Source organism: Cryptotermes secundus, unplaced genomic scaffold (assembly GCF_002891405.2).
Source record: "Cryptotermes secundus unplaced genomic scaffold, Csec_1.0 scaffold216, whole genome shotgun sequence".
In the NCBI taxonomy this organism is placed as follows: domain Eukaryota; kingdom Metazoa; phylum Arthropoda; class Insecta; order Blattodea; family Kalotermitidae; genus Cryptotermes; species Cryptotermes secundus.
In genome coordinates this window covers 386383-398755 of record NW_019727090.1, presented here as the reverse complement: position 1 = coordinate 398755, position 12373 = coordinate 386383, and the positions used below count along the sequence as shown (strand labels likewise).

At 38.2% G+C, this 12373-nt stretch overlaps 1 protein-coding gene across 1 annotated transcript in view; it reads left to right on the top strand.

Moving 5' to 3' along the window:
- The window catches only part of LOC111864317 (transcription elongation factor SPT6), a 63513-nt gene extending 51690 nt beyond the window's left edge, over positions 1–11823 (top strand). The window contains exons 27-31 of the mRNA XM_023851474.2: positions 1008–1245; positions 3435–3586; positions 8031–8233; positions 10823–10875; positions 11798–11823. Coding sequence (XP_023707242.1) covers positions 1008–1245; positions 3435–3586; positions 8031–8233; positions 10823–10875; positions 11798–11823 — 672 coding nt within the window. The remainder of the gene's footprint in view (positions 1–1007; positions 1246–3434; positions 3587–8030; positions 8234–10822; positions 10876–11797) is intronic.
- The last annotated feature ends 550 nt before the right edge of the window (positions 11824–12373 follow it).

Genomic DNA, 12373 nt, shown 5'->3' with positions numbered 1-12373 from the left:
TCTGGTCACGCCTGTTGCTATACGAACTTGAACCATCTCGAGCATCATTTGCTCTGTGCTTCAAGTCGCTGCTGATGACGCTGCTTCCGGCATCAGTTTTTGGTGTCTCTCTTCGTCTGATGCCTACCCTTTGACCTGTCCAGCAAGGGAGGCCCTGCCAGTAGCTACGCTACCGCTGGTATAGCTCTCAGGGTCCTTGGCATACTCAAACCCCTTCACCACGATAAGGTGGAGACACCATCGAGGGGGCCTATGATGATATGGTCCAAGAATTCATCACCCTCTCAGTGGTAGCGTTCTAAAAAGGACAGAGCAGCAGCACCCAAGCATTTTTGCTTGTGTTCATCTGTGAGCATTTTTCTGTATTGGAGTTGAGCTGTGACAGTCTCGTAGATGGCATATTACAAAACATATGGGAAAACTTCATGACGCTCATCAGTAGTGAGTCTCCTGTTTTCACAAACGTGAGCATCAACCCTGTCTTTCAGATCCTTGGTGATGACAGACAGGCGTCGAGATCGTGCTGCATTGTTCACATCTGTCCTTCCCCCATTGAACAGAGGACACCACTTACGCACATTCCTCTTGTTCATGACACCTTCCCCATACACTTTGACAAGTTGGCAGTGGATATTGGCAGGGCTTATCAAATTCAAAAATCAAATCACCAAACGCACCTCGCAGTTGGCATGATTGGTGATTGAAATGGTTCTCTCTAAAGCACTGTGACACAGCAACCAATTCACTCAATGGCTTGGCAAATACTGGGGACATGGCAGAGGGTCTAACGACAGCTCTTGACCTTCAAAAACCTCTGGTCAGTGACCTGCAGTAACAGGGTGCACAATGGGTTCTTACTTTAAAAATGACCCTCGTATGTACTGCAGGATGTGTATTTTTTGTCACTGTGTGACATTGGTTTTACTATGGGTATGTGCATGTGCACACGCCCACACACACATCCATTTTTTACCTTTTCTGAAATAATTATGCTTAATGTATTTCAGAGCTATCCTGGAAAATTCATGTTATCCTACCTTCCACGCACAAGATTTCGTCATGAATATATTACTGTAACACCAGAAGGCTTCCGTTTCCGACAACGAGTGTTTGATTCTCTTGGCTCACTGTTCCGATGGTTCAAGGACAATTTCCGTGAACCCATCCCCGGAACTCCTAGCACACCAAGAGGAGCAGCAACCAATAGGACACCATATAATGGAACACCAAATGTCAACCTCGCTGGTACGTTTATGTTTTATGTAACAGAAAAGATAATGTCCTTCTGTGAGGTGCAATGTAGTCTGCCCTTGAGCACTCAGAGGGCATATGCTCCAGTGGCCAGCCTTGAAATTAAATTATTTGCATTCCAGATTTGGTCTTTCTAGATTCCCGTATATGGTCATATAGTGCAGGAAGTGTCATGAGATATAACAGTGAATTATATGCAGCACAGCCTCAGTATAACATGAGTTTATAAAATTAATAAAAATGCATATTGTAACAAGTACTCATAATATCTGAAAGTTGCTGAAATGCTACCTAATCTTGAAGCCCAACCTTTAATTGTGTATGTTACCATATGGCACTAAAGGTTTAGAAATATAATGTAGGCACTGCAATATTTAACCTCTTTCTTATATCCATCACAACACAACTAATATCAAGATCAGACCATTTTTGGCCCTGCTACATGTTTCAGCTATTGATAGCCATCATCAGGCAAACACATGATTTACACACATATACACACCACTGAACCACAGCACCGACAAAATTTGATACAATATTATTAAAATATATAAAAACACTTGATGTAAAAAATACAATAAATCAAGTTATATAAAACAGAAGTATGATATAAAATTAAGAATAAAATTCTTTTGGCGTTTTTACAGAAACGTGTCAGTCGTTGGTTTGTGATTTGATTTTGTTTCATTCTCACGGACAAGTTGGAATATTCATACTTATGCATGTATAAAATTGTGTATGAGGCTCGTAATGTAGATGTAGTAAAGTAAATTATAATATTAGTCAGTGCCTCATCTCGCAAAGTATTGTCCGTACTGTAGGGAATGTAAACAACGACTCTACTGCATGAAATGAAAACTGCAATATTTATTCTTTTTGGCAGAGTTTGCAACAAAAACTTGTGAAAATTCCTGTATTAGCTTTGCCATTTTTGTCTGTATGCATGTAACTCATTGAAAACCCCTAAATGGATTTTCATGAAATATTGTATCGGGAGTTTTCAGCATGTTTTAATTTCACTTAAAATTTGGCAGTGATAAAGGATATTATCAAAAGGAATTGTGTACATCTCAAGCAGAAATCACACTAACTTGCTAAATATCAAAACAGAAATGGGCTTAAATGAAGATTAGAGATAAACTTGAAACCCACATTTCATGCCCAGTACACTTCTGTAAGTTATGCTGTTTTCAAAATGATGAAATGGTGGTTTTTGTGCTTTCTACATGCATCAACAGAACAGACATGCTGGAATTATTACAATTTGTGAATATTTTCAAAGTTTCTCACAGCAATGTCTATGAAGAGTTCGGTCTTTTTTGGTGTAACACTGTAGTTTGGTTATAGTCAATTCAAATTTTAAAGGAACGTAAGCTCTGCTTGCTGCCTCCTTCATGGAGGTTTCTTGCTTGGCTTACTCTTTGACCCTGAAGGACACATTGTGTTTCTCCAGTGCATTGGCTGACTTTTACTGGACTACACAATATTATTTCTGAAAGGTAGAACTCATAGTTTCTTAAGTAGCATGAAGAGTATATATATTGACATGACAGAAATGAAGAACAATTCAACAGTCCTGATACCCTTCATATTATCGGAATAAAATAGTTTACTTCCTCATCCTTATATAATCTCTCTTACCTGTGTCAGTTGTCAGTTTTTTTTTGGCTGTGAAACTAACCTGCAGTTACTGTTCATGGAGGCCGTGCCATAGCTCAAGCGGTTAGTCGCTGGCTTCCCACTGTGGCGGCCCAGGTTTGATCCCAGGTCTGGTCAAGTGAGGTTTGTGGTGGACACAGTGGCGCTGGGGCAGGTTTTCTCCGACTACTTCGGTTTCCCCTGCCAATCTTCATTTCACCAGTTGCTCCACAATCACCCTCACCTATCGTATCTTCTGGTGCTGGTACAATAGGCCAGAAGTGGCCACAGTACAAGGGACTTAGTCCCATGCCACTAGCAATAAAAAAAAATACTATTCATGGAAAAATGTGTCATTGGTTAGGAATTGCTTTTTGCTATGGAAGTGCTGGAAGAAATGTCTTTGCTTTATATTAGATGTTTCCACATGTGTAACATTAACATTTGTACATGCCAGTGGTTTTCTTTTCTAATTATAATGAAGCTTTAGTACTGTACTGTGCAGAAGTAGATTGAATGTTAAATGTATATTTGTTATCTTTCAGGAATGAATCCAGAAGCAATTCAGCGTGTTGCCCAAGCTTTGCCAAACCACATGCTTCACAGTCTGTCACAAGTGGCAAGCCAAACACCTCATTATCCCCACACACCTGGTGGTGGAGGCTATGGGGCTAATATGCACACCTATCCCAACACTGTAAGTACCTACTGTATCCTCAGTCAATGAATGGTACTGTTTTGGCAGTAGCCCTTGCTGTGCCGTAATAATTACATGTGTGATGCAGATTACAAAGAACATTACTAACAGGTTTGTATGTTGGTAATGCTGTATTGAGAAGTATCTAGTTCATCCCTCAGTAGTGTTACTGGCTATTCTGAATAATACGTGTTACGATCTTTCCCAGTTTCAAATGAATGCCAGGATGCTGTATTAAAATAGACAGTGACCTCTGCAGTTGAAATAGTATCATAAAATAACTGAAAAGAGCCAGTGAAGAAACTTGTTGGATACACCTGATTGTAAGACCAAGAAAGAGATAGCAGGATATTAAAATGGATTGTGTGGAAACAGGTTATGAGGATATGAATTGAAGTGCCTGAGGATCATGACAATAGGTGGTGTTCATCCTTTATCTAACATTTATTTATTGGTTGATTCTGATCTTAGGGTGATGTGGGGGAATACAGATGTGCATACAAAATGGTGCTTGGAGAGTACTGGTGGACCAAACTGTAGATGAGAGAGTAATATTAAAATGGAGATCTGAGAAATACAGTGTTCCTCAGACTACTAAATTACCAGACTTTCTTATCACTGACCTGTCATTCATTGTATGGGGGAGGGGGCTTTATTAGAATACACATTGTCTACTAGGCTTACCAGCAGATAAAAGTCACATGCCAAAACATGGGGCTTGCCAGTCTGTCTTCAGCCACATCATTTAACCCTTAACGTGCCAGCGGGCCACTCTAGCGGCCGTCCCTTAACTGCCAGGCCATTTAAATTCGTTTCAGATACTATTACATGCTTATTTATAATAAATTCTACTCATCCCATTTTTGCAGTCAGATAACTGGAAAAATTCCTGGTTGTTGCATGATGAATGTATATTCTTGTGCAGGAACAATTTTATTTCTATCACAGCACATTATGAAGATAAAAAATATTTTTCGTACTTTTGTTAGAAAAAAAAACGAAACTTTGACTTTCAAGGATAATATCAACATCAGATATTTGAAAAAGTAATTACCTGTTGTTGTTTTCTGATAGCTCCATTCATTTTATATATGAGGTTAAAATTTGAAAACTGTACACCAAATAGTTTATTCATCATATCAATATTTGTAAAACACTGCAGTTCTCGTTCTCACTGACTGTGCACAAGTGAAAAAACATAAGTGGACTATGTACCACCGGTACATTTATGTTCAGGGATGTGGTGGAAAACAGATAAAAATATTGATTTTGGGTCATAGGTGCGGATGGGATATACTTTGATCCTTGCGTTTCTGTATAACAAAAATGGAGTTGGGCCTGAATATTACTCTCCTCAGCAACCTCCCCGTGAATGATTTCAACTGTGCCACCAAGGTCACTGTCACTTGTTTCACTGATGCGCTCAGGTGAACTGCGTCTCGTTTCGGCGGAGTTGATGTAGAAATTTCACTCCCGCTGCTGTTTGAAGAGATATTTTCATTGTCAGACAACTCAAAATCACTAACAACATCTTCTTCCATCAAACCGTGAATGTCAGCACCCTTCATTTATCTCCTAGCCATGGTAAAACACAAAAAAACTGGCACAATTGAAGCAGAATTTGAAACCAGGCAGACACAAAGGCCCTCACTGCACGTGTTCTTGGCTTGAAGGTCACGAGACTGGAACAGAATATAAGCTGAAGACCTATTCTACCAGCTGAAGTGAATTCAAGTGCCATCTATAGGCGAATAGGTAGAAATACAATGAAATCAAACCGACTTCGGAAGCCCATAGTGTCATCCGTTGCGATATTATTCACAGAGGGTATATTCTTAATGCAATCGATATAAAACCAGAGATTCGTAGACTTCAAACATCGATCTACACAGTGGTATATAATAGCGCGACATTTGAAACCACAGAAAGAAATTACAGGCGTTTAGAAACTGGTAGACAGCAGGGCCACCAGAGCGGCCCGCTGGCATTCTTCGCTTGTACTAGCTGGGCCGCTAGAGTGGCCCGCTGGCACTAATAAGGGTTAAAAAAAATAATGTAATAATTAGCAGTGTGTGCTATAGCCCCACCCTGCATAGTTTTTTGCACCTTCATAATTCTGTCAACAAAGGGCCTGAGAATGTCACAGTCTGCTCTGGTTCAGTAGTCCATTCATAAAGAAATGAAAGGGTTATACTATTTGTGTAGCAGTAATAGCACACCACATGCTGATCTGATCATGAAGGGGTACTTCAGAAGCCTGTCTCAGATTAATATATCTGCCATACCTATTCTGAGGATTGATATACTTACTCAGATTGGTAGAAAAATTAAGTTTTCCATGAAGAAAACTACCATGCACTGCTCACAAAATCCAGTTACTAAAATGTGTTCTTGTAATTACTTTCTTCAACTATTTTAACCTTTCTAATTTTATGTGCTAGTAGACATAACTTTTTATTCATATTAGAGATTTGTGAGGTGAATTTTCTGATCTGGTCCAATATTTATCAGATACATCTTTGTCTAGTGTGGTTTTTGTCTGAGGAACTCACTTTGTTCACCAATTCGATAATCATTTATGAAACTGAAATCTGAACACCATAATACTTATGGCAGAACCTTCTTTTATGCAATGCATCCTGTTTATTTCTCACATAAGGATTGTATAGAAACATTCAGTGTTTTGTTGTACATTTCACTGTCTCCATTCAATACTGTAACAAGAGCATGGAATAAACTTTTGAATGATATACAAGAACAGAAATATGAGAATTGATACGTATTATTAGTAAGTCATTTATATGTGCATTAATAGCCATGCAAAGTAGACAGTAACAGACATTGCATAGTAATGCAGTCGATGGTCTCTCCTTCCTTTTGTCATGTAAAGTACTTTCAGCTACTGCTTTCAGGTTTATCTCATAGTAAGGAAAATTTGATTTTGTCATTCAAGGAAGACTTATGCAATTGTGAACTGAATTCGGTGGACACAGCATAGGTGCCATGTATTTCATCAGCATAAGCTCAGATGCAGAGATTTGTGAACATGATATTGAAGTTGTGAGTTCTGTATGGGCATGTGATTTCTTGACTGGCTTATTAACTATTGGCCTCTCATGAATGGCTCTGTATCATGGAATTATGAGGGAGGTACAGTAAATAGGTCACAAATGGAAGTAAAGTAGCTGTAATGGAAATAATAGGTTTTCTACGTATATCACTAGGTAGCGGCACAGTCCAGCTTCATGACAGTCTAGGTAGCAGACACACATGCAAATGTTTTAATAGTCAAAATGGCGATCATGCTTGATGGTGTACTACCAAAGAGCAGGGCTCTGTTGTGTGTTTTTTGTGGGCTGAAGGACTCGGTGCAAAGGATATTCAAGAAGAGATATAAAGCAGTTCACATCTGTGTTGAGGAATTCTCTCAAGGACGTTCGAAAGTCACATGATGCCCAACCAGGTTGCCTTGTGACGGATGTAACTGTGCAGTAGGTGGAAGAGTTGATTTGAGCTGAAAGGAGGATAATGATAGACAGTGTAGCAACTACACTAGGGTGTGCCCATATTTTAGCATACAGCGTAATGCAAGACCGTTTGAAGTTTTGGAAAGAGTGTCCAGAGAAATGAGGGATCAAGAAAAAAAAATGACCTGAATGGGTCTGTCCTTGCAATATCTCTTATGGAATGCAGATGAAAGAGAAGATATGCTTAACAGGATTGATACTGAGGACAAATCGTAGGTGCATGACTTCCAACCCAAATTAAAGTGTGCTTGAGTGCAACAGAAACATGCCAGTTCACTTTCCACCAGAAAGCTTAAGGTTATGCCTTCTCAGCTGGAAAGGTTATGCTTAGCATGTTTTCAGATTCTCGGGGGGAATTGTTAGCCCATTTTCAGAAGTGTAGTAAAAATGTGAATTCTGCATTATACTGTGAAGACCTGAAGCTTCAGGATGCAATTTGCAGAAAACATCCAGAGCAACTGTCAAGATGAGTACTGCTTCATCATGACAATGCCAAACCCCATACAGCCCAAGTAACTGAGGAGAGAATTCAAGAACTACAGTGGGAACTTCTGGAATATCTTACAGCCTGGACTTGGCGCCTAATGACTTACCTCTCTGTGGTCTGCTAAAAAGCCACCTTGGTGGCAAACAGTTTGCTGATGACGAGGTTGAAACGGAGGTGCAATAGTGGCTGACACAAAGAGTCAAAAGATTTCTGTGCTTCTGGTTTCAATGTACTGATATGACAATGGGACAAGTGTATCAATGTTGATGGAGGATAAGTTGAGAACTGAATGTTTTTTCCAGTTTTGAATATCACATGTTTTACATTTTATATTTGTTTGTGACCTATTTACTGACAATCCCTCATAGTTGTCATTCTGATCTCCAGTTTGTTAGTATGTCTTATTTTTTAATATGCCTGCTATTTCCAGCCATATACACCTTCAGGACAGACGCCGTTCATGACTCCGTATCATACCCCACATGCTACTCAGACTCCGCGGTATGGTCAGCAGACACCGTCTCATCATCCAGCTCATCATGCCCAAGGATTTCTGCATCCTGGTTCTCTAACACCTTCACATAGGACACCCACTCACAGAGTTGTACATGCTCCCCACACTTCACATTCAAGGTATATATGAACAAGTTATGTAATAATTGTGCTTATTCTGCAGAAGATTCTTGTAGATTATATTATTTTTGCTGTGACAGTTTTCTAGTCCTTCAAGGTGCAGCCAAACAAATATTGTTAAAGATGAAATGTATGCTTTCTGAATTGTTTCATTTTGGTCCGTTACACTATCAATCACTAATTGTCAATAGATTTTCCGTCAAGTGCAACAGTATATATTTTTGAATTTTTGAATGAGATAATTAAGTGATCAAAATATACATTGTTGCACTTGACGGAAAATCTATTGACAATTAGTGTATGCTTTCCTTTAACTCTCCCTAAATTCGATACATGTGGGACGACACCACACTCATATCTCTTCATCTCATATACTCATAATCTGTGGGAAACAGTGTATGGGGAGCATATATTACCATACTTCACAGATGAGATTGTTGATCAGTGGATGCTGATGTTTAGTGTGTCTGCATATGTATGTGTGCTCGCACGCATGCCTGCATGTGTGCATTTTTCATATGATATGTGCCACAAGTATTGAACCATTTTGAGGTTTATTTAACTTCACTTTCAGCAAAATGGAATGCTGCTGAAAATATTACTCTGGAAGTGACCACAAATGGCTTCTTCCTAAATAATCTGTATAGTTTATTTAAATTTGTATCACCAGATAGATTATTTCAAACAGTGTCTGCTTGTAATAATGATTTTCATATGCTGGGAATGAAAGAATATGATCTGTCAATTCTTTGGTATCAGTAGACAAAAGTTTTTTCTTTTTCATTCTCCGATTTTTTCTTTCTTTAGTACATTTTCCTCATTCGTCGTCCTCAGTGGTTCCAGCATTATTTAAGTCTCTTCTGTATTACAGAATACATACGTTTTGGCATTTTTTCCCTGAACTAGCCAAAAGAATTGCTGACATATTTAATTCTTTTATCACATCTCTGTACTTGTTAAAAAGTATATTCCTGTCATCTTTGGTTATTTTGCCTTTACATTTTTTGTTGCATTCTTGTTTTAATGGCTGCAGTACTTTTTGCATTCACCATTTCACTTTTTCCCATGTAGTATCATCCAGAGTTAATTTTTTGTTTCTTCCTTAATCATCACCTCTGCAATTCAGCTCTCATTTAAAGCCAGTTTTGCTGTCCCTTAAACATATTTTCCCACATTTCCATTCTCTTGAAGTTTTCTCTTCATCTATACATTTCAGAGTTTGTGATGCATTGCTTTTCCTCTTTCCTTTTATAATTTTATTTGTTCTTGAAGGCGTTGATGTTTTGTGTATTCATATTCTGATCAAATATTAAATTTGAGGTTGAGATCGGTATTTCACCAAGTGACCGTAAGTTCTTGAGGTACTGAGTGAGTTTCATTTGCATCCAAAGGAGAAAATAAAAAAAGAACATGAGTTGAGAAAGGAATAATAGTTAACTTGACAACTGTGCTGAAATGTGAAATTTGAAGGAGTGTCTTTAATAAATTTGGTGTGAATTGTCTGAGACAAAAATATTAAGAAATTGTTTAAAAATATTATCTGTGGAAAAATTTCAAGTCGTCTCTTATTTATTCACAAATAAACATGTGATATGCATGACAGAGTCTTACAGTATTCTTCAGAAAATTTAAAATATTTCACCTGATATTTGGGCTAATTGCCAGTGAAAATTCATACATCAAGTGGTACATTTTCTGAAAATGTTTGAAAACATCTGCTGTAGATGACCATTTTGTATCACAGCAACAAACCATTCATTTGGTAACAAAATATATAAATGGAATCCATTATCGCTAACAGGACAAAGCAGCAAGGTTTGGCACTCCACACAGCCAGCATACACATGAAGTCTAAGAATTTAAATTTATTTACGTTCCATAAATCCAAGTGCTGGTCGACATCATAGAATATGGAACAAGTCAAGTACAAATACATGATATCTGTACAATAATAGTTTTGCTTGGAAAGTTAATAAGATTAGAATACAGTCTTAATATTACCATGCTGATTGGATACAGGCAGCACAGTCTGCAAATAAGCAAAATGTTACAGTAACAGTAACGTCTCTACATCATCAGAGCACCTGACTTAGATTCTTTTGTCGGTAGATAGTACACCACCTTCTTGTACCAGAACGTGAGGAATAATTCATTATTGGCAAATTTTTTGCTTATACTGGTTTGCCTATCTACCATAGAAATGTTCAGCTTTCTTAATTTTACCTCAACCACCATCGGAGCAATGGTATTAGTGACTTGAAACTTGGGCCGCGCCAAAGCTCAAGCGGTTAGTCGCTGGCTTCCCACTGCAGCGGCCTGGGTTCGATCTCGAGTCTGGTCAAGTGGGATTTGTGGTAGACAAAGGGGTGCTGGGGTGGGTTTTCTCCGAGTACTTCAGTTTCCCCTGCCAATCTTCATTCCACCAATTGCTCCACAATCACCCTCACCTATCATCTGGGGCTGGTACAATAGGCCAGAAGTGGCCACAGTACCAAGTGGACTCAGTCCCACCCCACCAAGTACTACAAAAAAAACCTGAAACTTATGGCAAGATTTTTATCTATACACCTTCGGTTACTTCATGTGTAGACCTGCCCAAGGAACTACAGTCAATGAACCTATGGANAAACAAAAATATTTAAGCTACAGCCACCTGCTCACGCTGGTTCCTCACTTGCGGATTTTTATACAGCTACCTGCTCATGCTGGTTCCTCGCTCTCAGATTTTTATTCCCTGAAGATGGAGGCGATACGTTCCTCCGAAACGTTGGTTTATACAATATCTACATGGTGTCACATCCCAGAAGATGACATTCTTAAAAAATATTTAACATCTGTATCGTGTTTTAAAATGTAGAACTGGAGGTTTAACTGTTTGAGCATATAGTTATATAAAAATATGCTGATTTCAAAATTGAAACAAAAATGTTATCGATCTGTAGTTATAAAACTCATGTTCCATTTTGTAGGGCATTCATTTTATTCCACCTTATGCTCAAGGGACATTAAATTGCTGATTCATCTTTACCATACATTTTGTGCACAACTTGCACTGTGTTTAGCAGAATCTAACGGTTCAACTCGACCTATTCAAAAGTCTGCTCTTAGACACAATTCTGGGCCTGTTTCATTTATATCTGATTATCTCAATATTTCTCTCTGATATCCAATTTAATGTTGTCCTGCCCACTCTTCAGTCTTTCCCAAGAGTACCCACATGCCCAGCTGATCATAGCCTCTTAAATTTCACACATAATAATGCTAGACAGTGGTATGAATCACAAAATTTGCTATTATATTCATATAACATTCTGGACTGCACACTTCACCTATCTTAAGTCCACTTTCTGAGCCCTTGTAATTTATGTTCTTCCCTTAAATAAAAGACCGTGTTTCCCAGAGGAATATTCATTGCAGATTTCTATACTGGTTTGTGTCCATATTTTAGTCTTATGGTCATGTTGTGTTATTGTTATTACTATTATTAATATTAGTAGTAGTAGTAGTTTTATATTTTTATTATTTTTGTTTTTGTATTGAATTGATATTGACATTGACATTCAGCAGACTCATATAGGACAGTGCTTTGAAGCTTTCCACAGAAATGTGTTTTCTACACTTAATACAAAGGTTATCCAGAAAGTAAGTTCTAATGGGCTATTGAAAAGAAACAAAAATTTATTTCCAAACCATTTATATCGCCATTTGATGTACCTACCATAAACTACTTTTGAACATAGTTTCCACCATTGTTGAGGCACTTCTCATAGCCGGGCACTAGTTTTTGTATCCCTGCATCATAGAATGATGCCACCTGTGATGCAAACCAAGAAAAATTTCAAGTACATTTGGTGTGGAAAGGTATTGGTAAAGTTAAGAGCTAGTTAAGGATATAGCATGTTAAATGAAAGAGCCAGAAAACACCCCTTACTTTATGCTAGTTTTCTTCCTCTATGTACTCTTAAGAAATTGATGATTTTTGTCACCAGGGAAGTTCCCTTTATAAGCTGTACTAGTTTTATCGCAGTTATGCTTTACTTTAATTGTAGTGATTTCCTTATACCACATGTCAGAAATACCCATGCAACAGTGCTGTTTGTGATCCATGTTTGTATTGAGGTAAGGTTAAGGTTAACTCAG